This window comes from Toxotes jaculatrix, chromosome 7 (genome assembly GCF_017976425.1).
Source record: "Toxotes jaculatrix isolate fToxJac2 chromosome 7, fToxJac2.pri, whole genome shotgun sequence".
NCBI lineage: Eukaryota > Metazoa > Chordata > Actinopteri > Toxotidae > Toxotes > Toxotes jaculatrix.
Window position 1 is genome coordinate 27,990,648 of NC_054400.1, and position 17,441 is coordinate 28,008,088.

Below are 17,441 nucleotides of genomic sequence, written 5' to 3' on the forward strand. Positions count from 1 at the left end.
CAGATTATCAGATTTGGATATGAAGACTCTGCTGTGGTCAACAAAGTCACAGAAGGCTTGACAAATTTGACATGAGGTTACGCACACAATAATAAGCAGCAGCTAGTGTTAAAGATCTTAAGATAGTGTTAGCTAAAAACTTTGCAAACATGAAATCAATGACCTTCAGCACAGTCAGCATGGTAATTATCACAGAAGCATCTGAACCTTGGAATCCTACATACTGTCTTAAAATCATTTAACAGGTGGAAATGAACAAAAATAAGACATCTGACCAATCAGCATGTCTGCTTTGTATTTATTGTCTAGTTTCACATGACCTCTCATCTGGATGAATCATTTTTATTAATGAATTTTTATTATTTTATTCAGCTGTGATTTCATTCACTGCACATGTCACATGTTAGCTGTGACACACATGTAACATTGTACATTTGTAACGTGTATAATCACTGAGTGGAGCCAAGAAAACAGCCACTGTAAACCAGCAGAGAGAGAGAGAAGGTATTCAGCTCCTGTATTCGACTTTCTTCTCTACTGAGACACCATGATGCGGTTAAGTTCCAATACTGGTTGGTTCTGTTTCACAACACGGTGCCTTTTATCACTGCACAGTGTTTGACATCATAACTGCTTCACCACTAAAAAAAAAAAAAAAAAATCCTCACCGTCTGCCTGCATGATTGTTTAGCTTTGCTAATCTCACCTGACCTGTGTGGAGAGGCAAACTGCTTTCATAGCAGCGATGTGATCTCATCCTGAGATGTGTGTGTGTGTGTGTGTGTGTGTGTGTGTCTGCTCTGACGTATTTGTGAGCTCCCAATTCCCCAGGAAGTTGTTTTGTTAACACACTGGGGGAAGTTCTGCCTGTAACAATGAAAACAGTAACGCTCTGAGTGTCTTGACGCCCACATAACAAGTAAAATGTGTGATACGTCAGTGCGTAACATCCCAGCTCATCATCTTAGTGACAACAAATGAATCCTGCCATGGTGTCACAGTAATTTCACCTTTGACACACATGTTAGCCATTAACCCAAACAGGGAAAATAATGTCATAGATAGCAGCAGTGTCCACCAGGAGAAAGTAGGTTTTAGAAAACACAGTGTGGAGACTCAGTCCACCATGGTTTGAGTAGATTTTTCCTACTCTGAGCCAAGTTCTACAACGGTGTTAAATTATCATCAAGCTCTTTGCTAGCAGCTAGCAGTCTGCCTGTGCTTTTATACCTCGACTGCTTTAACAAAGAGTCTGAAGTTTTCAACTGAATCTGACAAGGACGTTTACGCAAATGCAGCTGCAGCACAAATGAGCACAGTGCTCTGTCCAAGAAAAACCATTATGTTTGTCTGATGCATGTCTCAGTCACAAAGCTGAAAAAGCATGGATGACTACCAACAACATACAGAGGGGGAAACGATTGGGATTAAAGAGATGTTTTTAAAATAATCTCTTTTTGATGGACACTTTATGTGCTGCTTTGAAGTACCTCACGTTACCTCACGTGTCATCCTCCAGCTGTTGAAACACACACACAGCTGCAATATTTGTCCATTGTGCTGGTGCAAAGAGACTGGGCCGTCTCTCTGTGATGGACAGTAAGTGCAAATCAATGCTGTGAGTTCAGTCAGAGCTTGGGGCCAAAGCCAGTTTTCATGTAATGGACATCAGCTTAACATAATGACAGACCATGCTCAATAAACTACTGTCTGGCATCTGGACAAAGGGAAAACATGGCTGAATGGGGCAAAATAAGCAATTGTGGAGAGAGCCTATTCAAGACTGGCAATTTGGGTGTGGCACTCAGCCAGAGTACATTAGATGCATGGCTTCATTTGATCCTCCTGTATATATACACAGTCATTCAAGCTTTGTAGCCACAAGCTGATTCTTCCAGCGTGCTCTCTGGCTGGCTTCCTTTGCAGATGAAAGTGTAAACGAGGTAGCATGCAGAGATACATGGCTAGTAGCCGAGCAGAGACAGCAGCGCCTGGCTGCCTGCGGGGTCCCGACCCTCCCTGACAACCAGCTCTCAGATCAATCAGCTCCCTGGAGGAGGGAGTGCTGCTGGTGGTGTTGGTTGGGGGGCTGAGACACCTCCCAGGTCATCGATCGACAGTCTCAGACACATCAGTCCAAAAAAGAAAACACATCAGCGCAGAGATTGTCCGTCTGCCTCTGTCTCGTTCTCCACCTCATTTCTTTTCTGGCAAAGGGTGTGACGAGCTGAGGCAGGCTGAGGAGGGTAACGTTGAGTGGCAGCAGTCTCCTCCCGTCACAGTAATGAGGGAACACGGAGATGACCCCCCCCTGGCTCACACAGCTAGTGCTGGGCCCCTGAGGCTGTGGATCTAAACACCAGTGTCAGGATTCTTGCTATAACGGTGCATGTTTGTCCAACCACAAAAAAAGATTTTTCCTGTTCAGGCTGTGTCATTTAGTTTGCTGCCAGACGAGGCCTCGGGGCTTAAAACTGTACGTGTGTCACAAAAAAAAAAAAAAAAATCATGAGCTAGAAACTGCAAAATAGACATTACAATGAATTTGTTAAAGAAAAATTCAGATTTAGTATAAGAACATACAGTAAACATACCTACTATCATCATATAACTGCCACAAACCACTTAGTGTCACAACTGGATCCGTCTCTGGGCTCTGTCATTCCCTCCTCCCTCCTCTACGTTCACCTGTCTTTCCTCTGCACACTTGTTCTCGCTGTGTTAATCACCCAGACCTGACTGCCACACCCGCCTCACCTGTTTGTCATCTGCAGTCAGTTGTGGATAATACACTGTCTATCTGCCCCGTGCTTCACAGTCATTGTCAGTTTGTCCCTTTGTTATTTATGCGTTCATGTGTTCCTGTGAGTTTCTGGACTTTGTGTTCTGTTCTTGCTCACCTGTTTTCCCATTTCCCTGCATGCTTGTCTCCACTCTTGCCCGTGCCGCCTGTAAGTTTGAAGTCTCATAATTAAATGATTTCACTGTCCCTGCCTTCTCTGTGCCTGCATCTGGACCCTCCTGCCTGCCTCTGCTGTTCCCAGGCTTGACTCTTAGTACAGCTGGAGCTTTTTGGGGACCTAAAATTCTGGGGTCTGGTTAGAAGTCGAGCCTTGTACAACAGATTTGTCATACTGCTGATCAAACTGCTGAAATCTGGAAACATGGACATATCACACCCCATTAATAATCCCACACTGCACAACTCTGTGATTTATCTATATCATATATCATATCAGATCTATGTATCGATATAGATTTTTTTTTTATTTTTGCTTGGAAAATTGATAAAACGGTGATCGGTGCACAGAAATGTGATATAAAAAAAAACAAAAAAAAAATCTGTCATGTGAAATAACAAACTGTTGATGCATAATAACAAGTTCCACTCCTCTAATTCCCCTGTGTCCTGTCCTGGTAGGAACCTCCACCTAGAGAAACAGTGATGTGGGACCAGCACAGCAATAGCGCCATATCCATAGTGTTCATTGAAATATGAGCTACCTGTCAGTGTACCAGCTGGACAAGCAGCAGTGACTGAACCACAATCACTCTTTCTCTGCTCCACCGAGCCGGCTGATCAGGTTCCACTTGCTCGTCAGACAGCACAGTGATGGCAGGACAACGACAACATACATGAACTAGGACCATGATGATGTCTGGGGTCAGTTTTGCCAGCGCTGGCTTTATTCTGACTCTCAGTCAGCTCAGCCACTTCATCCCATTTTAACTGTGGTTTCATTTCTTATTGCAATGATGTGAAAATGAAAGCCGCATATATCTGCAATGATGTTTCTAGCATTCGGTTTTAGATAAAAAGTTTCTAAAATAAGGTAAACAGCTGACACATCATGTCCTCTCTTTCAACATATGATAGTTTTCCCATGTCTAAGTCCTGGTTGAGCCATAACAGGTACTTTTTAAGCATGTAGTCTAAGCCTTCAGTAGTACTGAAGACAGTCTCCACATACATCCTCTGAGTTCTCATGACCAGCCTTCATCACAGACTAACATTTAATCCTCTCCTCAGGCCTTTGAAAGCCTCCAGTCCTCTTCATGCACTAACACCTTACTCCTCTGGCCTCTTAAGGCCTCTTTACTGCACAGCAACATCTCTTTCACTGGCATTCGACAGCCTCTGGCCTTCAATCCCTCTCGGCCCCTTTCATATCAAACTCCCTAATAAGTTGTTCCCATAGGTGACGGGACTTCTTTTTCTCTGTTTTCTGTTTCTGATTTTCTTGTGCATTATGTTTCACAATGTCCTATTTCTATCTCCTCTCAGAGCTGAATCACTCTCACCATGGTAAGAATTGTTGTATTTATTTCGGGGGATCCTGTTTCTATCTCTATCACTTCTCTGTTATTATGCATGTCTGTTGTGATGTGGCGAAGCAGACTTCCCCAGCCTTAATCCTGCCTACAAAGGTCTGATTGGTCAGTTGTATCTCAAGCCAAGAAAAATAGTGGTCAGAATAGTTGTCAGTGGGCACAATCCCAGGTTTATCCAAAACTGCCAAACAAATGGAAGATGTGGGCAGTTATTCACAAGTTTGAAACAGGAAGCAGGAAAAGCTCAAAGAATCTCAAACTGGAATCTCCTGCCAAAACTGTTATAGCTGGCCACCCAACAAGATAACCCTTTATTCAAAGCTATCTCTTTAACCATACACTATGCTATGCATATCTACATGTCTACACTGTGGCTACCAGGCAGACACAGTGGATTTCCCACAATAAAAGAAGGAAAGATTTTAACATGGTCATTTTGAGGTCTTACTGACAGAGCTTTCTTTTTCTGATGTTTACACAACCACAAAGAAATAATACAAACTACAGATAAATATTCTCAAACAATAAGACACAGAATCTTAATGGACAGCAGCTGTGTTTGGTAATACAGGACAGATGTTCCGATATAGTTTCTGTTCTGCTGCAGTCACATCTCTCCTCACAGTGGATGTTTATTGGTAGGTCGGGGTGGAGGGGTGGGGGGGCACCGAGACACAGCTCACATTTCCCAGCATAATTCTCCACTTCCCGAGAGCAAAGTCCATTTAAACAAATGGCTCGGAGAGTCACGTACAGCACGGCTGTCAGTCATGCACCTCATTCCCCATCAGGCCTCATTGCTGCCACACTGAGCAGAAAATGGATATAGAGTTTAAGTGCGCTACAGTTTGACCGATGTAGGTTTTAGGAAGATGATACAATTATTTTATGACTGTACCTGTAAACACCTGACATTTATACTGCCGTTAAGTGTCTTTAAAGCTGACCTTTTTCATAGCCAAAAATTTCAAAATAAATGACAAATGTCCAGTGATCTCCTTCTTAAAGTTCATTCTAACTTCTAACTCCTCCATAACAGACTTTACTACGCCTGAAATGTACGAACAGTACTCTGAATTTGTGACTTTATAAAGTCAAATTCATTTTCCCAATAAATATTCACATGCTGATTGACCAGACTGTGAAATTCTACATACTGAATTGAGCTGATTGTCAACTAAGCTTAAATAAAACTGATGTTGTAAGGGTATGTTGTAACCAGGGGCTGGAAAAAAAACATCTATATGATGTCCTCTGTGGCTGTGGAGGAGCTTTGTCAAGTCTGAGAAGAAGGAAGGGGCTTTCAGATGCTGTTAGACGATTTGAAGAATTACAAAAGTTCTGAAGCATGCCGAGGCCATTAAGGCTGTCACTGTGTACACAGTGGATGTTAAACAGTCTCTGGTTTTTCCCTGTTATTTTGTATCTATTTGTTAAGCTGGGGGCTTTTTGAGGCATAGCGCGGTAGATGTTGTCACTGTAGTCAAAAAGTGGAAGGACGCAGGATTTGAGCTGGGAAATGGCAGTAAAACTGAATTTTTTTCCTGTACGGGAAACCTAGAATTGATTAGATTTTTGTTTGCAGCTTATTGATGTGTGTTGGAAAGTTGAGGTAATTATGGATCCAGGTATTTGTAGTGGGGTACTTGTTCCAAAGTAGTGTTAAAGAGGTGGCTCAGTGGTGTGAGCTCACTTCATCTAATGTGTACATGACACTGTCGTCAGCGTAGAGGTGAGCTGAGCCACTGGAACTGACTGAGGGGTCAGTGATTACCTTTCATTATTGTAATGTGTGAGGACATTACCTCATATATTCTTACAGACTGGAAGGGGGGAATCATAACTCCTGTCTCTTTTCAAAGATGTTAGACGTGAATGTCCTGATGTAAGACTGAGACTGTGAACACCAGACAAAAACCACTTACAGCAGAGACCATGGCTGAGTTGTCTGACTGAGAAGCATTTTGAGTGTTATAGGAAATACATTTTCTACATTTTGGCAGATAAGGATTAAAGCTTTTCACTATTCCACTACATAATGTCAGATAACACTGGACATTTTACAACACTTCACTTACAGTAGAATGTATAATACACCTCAGGTAAAGTATACTGTCGCAATACTGTGCACAGTGCGTATCAAAGAGGATAAAATGCACTCTGTAACTGGGCTTATTCATCCACAGTGAAACCTAATCAATTATTCATTTATTTGTTCCAGCCGTTCTCTTAAGAGAGAGGCTGATTAGAGAGGAGCTCACTGTACAAACGCCACGGTCTGCCTTCTCCAAGAGATTTATGGCGGGCTGTGTGCATTAGCCCAGACCACAGAGCCATCATCACAGCATCCACAGTCTAGATTCTGATAACCCTCTGTGCATCACTGAAGAAGCTCTCTGGAGCCTAAACACCTGATTGGTTAGCTGCTATCAGTCTTCAGTGTTCAGAATAGATCCACTACAAACTGACAATGCTGGTTAAAAATAGGTGATCTGAAGATAAACAGTGTGACGTCTGTCCATTAGTGGAGGAGTTAGCTGATTCATTAGGTTGGTTAGCTATTAGTGAAAAATGGGCAGACCAGCTATTAACTGGTTTGTGTAATTTGCTGTTGATATAAAGAAAGTTAAGTCTGGAATACAGCTACATAAACAGTTCAATAATACTGCCCGAGACGTTTTATTTTATATTTCTGCTTCAGTGATAATTCAGTGATATCTGAAGTCAGCTAATTCTTTATTTGAAAGGAAAATTGCACGACAATATTTCTTCTACTTCCCAATCCTTTCCACTGTGGGCTTCAGGAGCATTTTGTGTCTCATGTTGGTCTTAATGATCTTTATTTTTTTAGCTTTATTTATAAATTTTGGGAACATTAAGATTCATGCTTCACAAATTTATATTCTTATATTAACAAACAGTGAAAGTAGTCATTGGTAGCAACAAACCCACAGAGGAATATCACCCAACTCTGCTCTTCACCTCAGTGCTACAGAGTTTTTTAGCGTCTTTAAGTGCTTTTTTTTTCAGGTAAATTCTGCTTTACTCATCCTGGTTTCCAGCAGCAACAAGAAGCCGTTTTCAGGGAGAAAGCTCTAATGAACTCTCTCTGGGCATAAACCCAACTCTGCCGTTCCCCATATATCCGTGGAGCTTTTCAGCCTCCTTTAACCCACTGGCCTTCATGCAAGAACCAGCTGGATGAACAGTGGCACATATATGCAATTTGAGAGAACAGATTTCAGTATTTTGGCAAAGCAACTTCTATCTTTCAGTAGTTGTAGGAAAACTCTCTCACTCCTCCTACTGTAGGCTGTAATATTCTCTGGTCTAATAATAATATAATAGTAATATCTGTGACCACCTCAGATACGGACTCATGGACTCTTTGCTTTAAAGAGATATTTTTTTAACATCTCATTTCATGTAGCATAAACCATTGCCTCTTTATTTCTGTCACTGTATAGAACTGCCCTGACCAAACTTCACTGACAGATGTACCATTAAAGTTTTATAATAATTCTGCGTTCTCTAACAAGACAACTGACACCTGGTTGCAGATTTCTGACAACAGACTGGAAGTTTCACAGTGTAAAATTCTTTTTACTCTTGTACAACACTTTACACAAAGACAAGAAAAAAATGAAAAGAAAATGTTCTTGCGTGAGGCTCATTGTTAGTTTTCCAGCTAATCTCAGTCCCAGCAGCAGCAGCACCAAGTGTTTTCAGCGAGCAAAGCTCTGATAAACCCACTGTACACATCCTGACCATTACCAAACAGAACACACACACATACAAACTTAACAGCTATAAAGAAAACTTGCTGGAGCATCCAGCAGCTAAAAAGCCAGATATTCTTCCCAGGAGTTGGTGACCAAAACCAGAACTAAGAGAGAGTGAATATTGGACTGTGACACAACTTTCAACTTTCAACTCAATTCCGCTGTATTCATTTGTGATGTCTATTCATGCCACAATGATAAAAACTTTATCATCAACAACAGTGAATCTAAAGCTGCCTGTGAGAATATCAGCTAATATCAGGTTAAATACAAATATCTTTAATAAAAAAAGGTCAGGAAAAGGCATCATTGTCCTTATGTTAATGACTTTTGAGACATAGATTTTCACTAGTTTATTATGTGTTATAGTTCTATTTATGAGCATCAAGCAACCAAGCAAACTGAATGGAGCCAGGTTTGCTTCGTACCGAAGTCACCGTGCCTTCAGATGTCAAGTTGGAAACAAGCATATTCTTCCTCTTGTAGGTAAAAAATGCAGATCACGACCACACATACCACCACCCACTTCACAGAGAGCAGGAGATTTAAATAGAGCAGTGGAATATGAATTCAAACTAAACATGAATGCATCACATTTAATGTCTCCTATTGCAAAAATATCAGATATTAAGTCATTTTCAGATCTTCAATCCTAAGAAAAGGAAGAAAAAATGATGATTTAAACTACAGTATCTATCCCTAGTGTTTGACTGTGCTTTCACTGGGATCCAGCTATCCTGTGTTTTCTCTTTTGGTTTCCTGCCTCTCAGTACTTATCTATAAAGGGTCTGCAGCACTGTGCTGTATCACATACCATCGGCACTGTGAGCCTGTTTGCCAAACACAGAGAGCCAGCAGTCCCCTGGTGTTGGCTAAGAAGGAGGTGTGGATGCTACTGAGAGAGAGAGAGCCAGGATCCTCTGCTGATCACAAGGCTTTTACACAGCAAACACACAAACTGGCTCTTATCATAATCATCCCAATATGCCTGATACCAAGGCTGTGCCACCCCACAGTACATCTGAGACTGCAGTGATCAAAGAAAACAGACGGGGGAGGCTTACAGGAGTGCAAACACCTATTTTTCTCCATTTCTTTCAACAAAAAACTTTTTTTTTTTTTTTTTTATAACCAGAAAATAAATCTGAGGCTTGGCTAGAATCACTTACTAATATCTCACCAATATTTATCCAACCCAGTGACTCCAACCACAAAACTATGGCAGCACAGACCGCAGCCACGCACTGTGGGTGCAGTTAGTACATCTCAGAGGGATCTGTAACTCCTCTGAGATGTAGGAAATAAAGGAAGCACAACAAGTTGGAGACTGCTTGAAGAAATGCAAGCATGGTCTAAAATTCTGGGTCTTTTGATCTTTCTGGCACAAAAACAGAACAAGGCTATTAGAACAGTAACAAAGCTTCGATAAAGGAAGATAATCAGAGACTGGCTGATCAGGGGAATACTCACCTGTTCAACAAACTATACATCCACAGCTCAAATGATTAAGGTATTCTGAAACTGAGACAGATCAATGCATTGTTTGTAGCTGCTAAAACAGCAGCTGCTGTTGCCATAAATTTCAAATGCAATATACTGGCACATCAAATTTTCCTTCATTTTCCAAATATTGACTTGAGTCATTTAACATTAGGTAACCTGACTGAGAGCACACGATGGAGCCAGGAGCAGTGGCCAGTGAAATCCAGATAAACCACTGGACTCCAGATGTGTAGCAGCAGCACAACAGCAGAGTGAGGTCAGTTACACAGCAGCATCATTCTGAAGTTTGCTAAAACCCCATTCAGCTCCACCACAGTAATCATTTCAGCTGCAGTTATCTGTTTTTCACAATTCACAATTCACTGGTCCTGCAGGATAAATCCAGTCCACACTGACTGCCTTCTATTGTTTTTCTTTTTTTCTTTTACATTACATTACAGTACACTGGAACCATTAAAAGTATGTCAAATCAGCAGTGCACAATGACAAATATCACTGAATTACTTTAATGCTAAAGGAAATGTGATGATCCTCAGGCAAGTTTAAAAGCAGAGGTTAAAATGCCGTCAGGTATGATGAGCTGAATTACAGAGGAGCAGAGAACAGTTCATTCCCCAGCTCTCACTGTAATGTTAATCCTGTCTGAATGGGGCTTAACACTAACTAACATCACCATCGATCAGATGCTGGTCATACTAAACCAAAGGCCTTTAGCAATACTGTTATACACTCACAATGTGCAGCTGGGACTATCAGCAGTTCAGCCAGGCTCAGCTGATTCCACTTATACATACCTGTATAAACATTATCCTCAGTGTAATCTATATTACTACATTACATTAAAACATTTTTATGTGTGGCAAGATCTGTACATATAAAGAGCAAAAGCAGCCCACACAGAGACAACAGAGCAACACCGTACATTTACTCTGCGATAAAAGCATGACCCTTAACTTGACAGCAACAAATATCAAGTTCTGACTCTGAGATCCATCATCAGATCAGGGACCCTGACCAGCTAATAATTTCAGGAGCTAACACGGCTGGTCTAACCCCACTACGTGGTCCCCAGGTCACAGGTTGTATTCATGACTGGGTCCAGTACATACTCAAGTATGATCATCTGCCGCTAATGCTCAAGGTGATCTGCACTGTGAGGAAGGTGAATAGTTTACTAAAGCCAAAAGTGATTATTGATGCCGTGATATGTTTATATTTAACCTCTTAAAGAGAAGACGGCCTCAGATATTCTTGAATCTTTGTGTAAAAGTTATAAATAGTTAAATCTAAATAGTTAAATCAGAGCCACCTTATTCCTGTAATGCAGGAATGAGCCAGTGCAGAAATCCAACAGCCGCTGCTTTGATCCAGCTATAAAGAGGAGTGCTGAGGTGAATCTATTCACTCTGCTTTCAGCTCAATACACTATTGATCTGGGTGGGAGCACAGGGAGGCAGATATATGCTCTTATTAGCAACTCCCCACATCTTATTGGAACATGGTAGAGGTTGGACCTGGTCTATGGGACCTAAATCCAGGCTCTTCCGTATATGCAGCCCACCACATGATCTGATTAGCAGCTCATGAAAGATGGCTCAGGCCCATGTCCTGAGAGCAAACACATACATGATGTGCACCGGGATCAATTGATGGCATGTTCGAAATGGTAATGGGGTTAGAGTAAGATGGAGAAATGTCTCCCATCAATACTACACATTATTTCAGGTTAGCCACGTATGTGTGTGTATACACTAGAATTTATACTTTTCAGTACCTTTAACGGTGCCAACTCGCTTCATGTAGACGAGAATCTTGTACATGTTTTTTACAATGTGAGAGTGCAATATTCAACTTGGATCTTGTTTCCTTGTTTTTCCCATCACCAAGGGGAGGGGGGGGGGGGCACTGCAATGCAAGCCCCTAGCTCACTGAATGCTCCCCCATATGTAGAGGTCCACCTAAAATATATTTTTTACACGAAAAACCAAAAAAAAAAACTAAAAGTTTTCCTAAACATCAACACTGAAAACAGAGTTTCTGAACATCTTCACCCTGGAGAAAGTTTCCAGTGAGTGGCCTGTGTCCATCACCACCCCAACTCCACCCAACCACCATCAGAGACTCAAGACTCCTTTCTGGGCGAAGCTCAGCCCGGCCTCCTGCAGAGGGCTCCGCCCATGATCTGCACCTCCCTCTGTCGTGACGTCCATGGAGCCTGACTCTGCTCCAACACTTCCTTTTTAAATCATGTTCGTCTCATATTCATGCGGTGGAGCCTCCCTCTTCGACTTGAATCTGGGTAACCTCAGGCAGCTCGGCAGTTGTCAAATGTAAATGACAGACAGCTGGCGAATGGGACTGTCTGAATCTGCCGGTTAAACATTTAAACGCACCAAACCTGTGTTTTAAGCTCATCTGTCAGTCTGTGAAACTACAGCTGTCAACAGCATCAGTCTGATCACTGTCTGATATCAGAACCTGTCAGACATGACTTAACAGCAGTTTATCATTATTACATAACAGGCCAACTATTCAGCTGCCATTAAAAATACACAGCTGTAATCATCCAGGGCTTTGTTTACACCCCCCCCCCCCCCCCCCCCGGCTGATCACCTGACTCCTCCTGTTTTCCAAGATCTCTGTAAATAACATGACAAGAACAATGTTCCTAAGACTGCAAAGCTAAGACTCAGGTGGCAGAAGAACATCATTCTGAAATAAAGGAAAAATCTACCCTGAAATCCTTGAATACTTCAGTACACAGCTAATGACAATGCAGCTGGCATATCTAGACTGTTTCCCCCTCTTTATCCCTGGTTGGTGTAACCGGCTGCAGACAAGATCATGTTGTGTCAACCTGTTTCTCACTGAGCTACGATGCAGTTTGACAGAAGATCCAATGTAAAACATCCACAGTAAATATTGTTCCATAATCACACAGAGAGACTTGTCACAGAAAAGGCAGACACACCGGTCTGTCTGGCCACAGCCGCCTCAGTTCACCAGAATAATAAGGAGCATGACTCTCTCTGATTCTGTCTGGAGGCTCTTGCTCTCTTCCTGTTACTGTGCCACATCTGTCACTCTCACCTCCTTATGTGTATAAATAACCACCAAATTGCCCAGCAGAGTTCACCTTCCTTTCTTGGGATTTTATGAGAAGACATTCTGGGTAAAGCCATGGAAACACTGACTGAAGCAGAAGCAGAGCAGACTGAAATAGACTGATCAAAGCATGAAACATGACTAAACTAATATAAGATGATCCATGCTGAACTTTAGTGAAATAAAGGTCAGGGTGACAGAATCAGCAAACTCTTTTATTTTCCCTAAATAAATCAAATTAATTCAACCTAGATTTATTCCATATTTGTCCTATGGAGTGGCTCTATGCCCACCCAGAGGGTGCGAGCCCCCAGTTTGAGAACCCACGGCGTTAGATGACCATTTTATAACTAACCATAATTGTTTCAACCATTTTCATGATTAAAGAGCACTGAGTTGAAACCAGAGCCAATGGAAGTGCTGGAAGCAAACAGTGTAACATTAGCTATATGTAACAGTTTGACCCTTGTTGTACTGACTGCAGCAGCTGCAGAGCAAACCCATCTTTTCATTTAACAGTAAAGAACACTGCGAATGCTCATCCGCTCATATTACAACAGGCTGCTGAGCTGACTGATATGCTGGAGTCATGTCCAAATGAGCTGAACGCTGATCATCCGTGAGTCACTGCTAATGACGGATTGCTGTGGGTTTCTACACAGCACACCCTGAAGGAAATGAACATCATCATGGAGAAGAGAGATTTGATGGTATGTGTGTATGTGTGTACATGCATGTTTAAGGGCACCTGGTTGCATACGTGTGTCCGTTCAGGTGCACGCACTCTACATGAGCGAGTCAGTATCTCACCTTGACAACGTGGCTCAACCCGTCAGTGTAGCGTGACACTGATAAGTTGTCCAGGCCGCTGTTGTAATGCTTCTAACCACCATCTGGCCCTTCAATTATGGTTATCATGTCAGTCTGCTCAGCTCCAATTCAATCATGGCTGCTTGGGCCGCTCCCATCCACACACACACACACACACACACACACACACACACACACACACACACACACACACACACACACACACACACACACACACACACACACACACACACAATGGACAGGGCTTTGGCTACATGCAGGCCCTGACGACCTGTAAATACCCCTCACCTAAAGGCTCAGCACACTCAGCTAAGATCAGACATACATGTATACACAAACACACATACATCCACACAGGTGCACTCACACAGCTCAAACACACTTGTGTAGACAATGAAGTTGTTTTAGCATCTGCTAGCCTCTTTGCTATAACTCATACTACACACACCAACTACGGCAGGGGTGTCCAAACTGTTCCACAAAATGCCGTGTGGCTGCAGGTTTTTGTTCCAACCAAGCAGCAGCACACCAGACTTAACTCATTTAATCAACTGATCTCAGTCTTCAGACAGCTGATTGGTCAAACTGTGTGCTCTTCATTGGTTGGAACAAAAACCTGCGGCCACACGGCCCTTTGTGGAACAGTTTGGACACCCCTGAACTACGGGAATGTCCGTGACACAGTGGTTAGTTTTCATTCAAAACTGGAACTTTGGCTTGAACAAAACTCTAATGACCTGCTCGATTTCTAAACTGGGAGGACAGTAGTGAGCAAAGCCAAGCTGATCGGATACGACACGACACTGAAGCTTATGAGAAGCAGTGTGTGCAGGTGTTTTGGGTTCTTATGTGTGAATGAGGACTCACCTGCTGCTGCTGCTGCTGCTGCTGCTGCAACACAAGTGAAGCAGCATCAGGCACCAGAAACTGAGCTGTTCACCACACTTATCCTTAGGAGCTTCGCCAGGAGCTCGTAACAAGATGGCAAGATTTATGTTCAAGGACGCACAGCCCCATTGGCATCGTTTTGGGTTTTCAGGATGATGACAGAACTGGAGCCACGATATAAAACTCCAACTCCATCTCAGGACACATAGTACAGGTGCATGAGAGCACATGGGGATAAAGACTATACTGATGGTTAAGACCACCAACAGAGGGACACTGCTGAGAGGGAGGGGGGGGGGATAAAGTGACTGCTCCAATACATACAAGTGTCCAGCCCACCTTGACTTAACACCAAAAAGCCTCTCCTCTTCAAGGAGACGATTACACCTGTCTGTTTCTATAGCTAATGGTAGCACACCTGATCCTAACAGCACCGCAACAGTGTATGTGGGAGTCAAAATATACCACAGTGTGTGTGTGTGTGTGTTCATTGTATGGAAGCAACAACAATGGAGCTCTATGTCACAGAGGAGCAATATATGATGGATGCATATGCAGACACACACACACACACACACACACACACACACACACACACACACACACACACACACACACACACACACACACACACACACACACTCAAACAGATCTCTGCATCATTCCAACAAAACCAGACTCATTCTGGTGGATAGCATTTCTTCTCATTTCCACTGACTGCTTCCTCTTTTCAGCCAACAGGATTAAAGCTTCAGTCTGTCCCAGTGACGCCCAGTGGGAGGGGCAGGGGCGTTGATGAGGGGTTTGGGAATTGGCAGAGGCTCTGTTTATTGCAACGAGGTTCCTGACATAAACCCCAATAGATGGGCCAAATAAATCTGTGTCATTATGTAAGAGAGGCCAGGGCCGTCCCCTGGTGGAACCAGCAAGCGCCCAGGGGACTTCCTGCAGTGTAACAGCATCCTCCGCCTATACCCCCGCCCATCCGCACCAACCCCCAGCCTCCAGCCCCCTCTGCTCTCCATCTCTCCATCCCCCCACACCAACAGCACTATTCCCGTACTAGCTCTCTCATCCAATACCAAGGGAATCTCTCTGTTTACTCCACAGAAAATCAGAGATGACAGAATGAAAAAGGAGCTTACGACTGGTCTAGGTGCATTCGTAAGCTTACTGAGCATTTCTACAGCATGAACCAATAAGCAGGTGGACACTATGAGTCCATTCTGATCAGACATGAACACCTTTAGAGCTAAGTCAGTTTTACATAGAGCTGAAACGATGATTCCGCTAATGATGTTCGTTCAAATGTCAGGGTAGATCACATATGTCTCTGTTCTTCTCCTGTCTTTAATCCTCCCACTGTAAACTTTCCAAACTGTCAAAGTAATGAAGCGATTTCAGAAGCATCAGTCATTAATCTCGCGGTGCTCGTCCTTTAAAACAAGCTCTGACACACTGCATTAAAAACAGCTCTGTTCGTCGCCACTGAAAACTCCAAATAAATATAACTGAAAAGGCAAAACTTATTATTGATGGAACATTTTTTTTTATGGTTTTCATCTTTTCTAAATGGGTAATGGAGCAGCACAAAAAAAGATTTCCCTGAAATCCTGTGTTACACTAATTTCCGCAGTGTGTGTGCGTGTGTGTCTGCACTGATTTCCCTCTGGTTTTTCTGCACATCTAATGTAGACAGTACACACCTTAAGACTCTGGCAGATTCAGACAGGAAGAAAACAGAAAACACCCTGCCATCTGGAGTGGCTCGGCTCTACCGATCATTAGAAATGTAACACACACACACACACACACACACACACAGTGAGAGCAGAGCTATCCCCTCCCCCTCATTAATCGTTGCTGCCCATCAGCTCTGTCACTTAGGAGCTGTATAAGCCATTAGGCTAGTGCTACTCACCCTGTTAGGACCACCACAAAGTCCATTACATTCCAGCCATTACGTAGGTAGGAGCCTTTGTGAAAGGCAAAGCCCAGGGCGATGATCTTGATGCCAGCCTCAAAACAAAATATTCCAATAAAGTAGGGCTCCGTGTCATCCTGTTAGAAAAAGCAGAATATCGTCAGAAAGTTCTTCTTATGTCCTCTGATTTTTTTTTTTTTTTTTTTTCCGTGAGACTCTGGGAGTATTTTAGACAAGCCTGAGGACCTCAAAATGTCCTTGTCCATGTACACATGGTTTGTGTTTAATTTGGTGGTATTTTTAGGATCAGTATGTTTAAATTTGACTCCTTTTGAATCTTTTGAACTCACTGCTTCACCACAAACGAACATGAATTAACTCGTGAAATGGGTGTGTTTGGACTGACATTAGCACTGTTTTGAGTGAGACCACCACATTGACACAGAGGGCTAAGAGAAAAAAAGCACAGTGCTGTCAGAAAAAATGTTGAACCTGGTTCTTTTTGCAATTTGGACAACAAGTTGGGAGAAATTAAGATAAGATAAGATAAACCTTTAAATTGAAGGTAGTAATATCTGGGTATGACAGAAAAGCCGGAGAGGAGCTTTCATAACGCAGTGACACAGTCCTGATGACACATCTGATCACTTCTTATCACCATGAACTCTGCGATGTACCTGTCAGACAGGGTTTGAGCCCATCTCAGAGAGCAGATCAATGAGAGGATGAAAATGAAAGCTAGGGGGGGCCTCAGGAGTGACATTTCATTCTTAAAACAGCCCTGCCCCTGCCACTGCCAGCTCTTTGATTGGACAGAAAGGCTCACAGCACAAGCTTCTTTAATGGAAAGACTTAACAAGAGAGCCTGGGCGGGGGTAACAGGAGGTAGCGATGCGCTGTGGGGATCAAAGGCAGCTCCGCAGGGTTCTAGTTAACCTACAGCGCTGAGGAGGGACCCTGTCACTGAGGGGAAAATAAAAACGTGAGCCCTCATTGTATTCAAAACACTGCTGAGTAATTCATGAAAACTGTGTCACTAATGCCGCTCGTTTTCAGCTCCCACTAAAACATCTGAT

General features: G+C 42.8%; 1 protein-coding gene across 1 annotated transcript in view; it reads right to left on the minus strand.

Moving 5' to 3' along the window:
• The window catches only part of LOC121185246 (voltage-dependent N-type calcium channel subunit alpha-1B-like), a 122,995-nt gene that overhangs the window by 102,016 nt on the left and 3,538 nt on the right, over nt 1–17,441 (minus strand). The window contains exon 3 of the mRNA XM_041043316.1: nt 16,363–16,502. Within this exon, the coding sequence (XP_040899250.1) occupies nt 16,363–16,502 (140 nt within the window). The remainder of the gene's footprint in view (nt 1–16,362; nt 16,503–17,441) is intronic.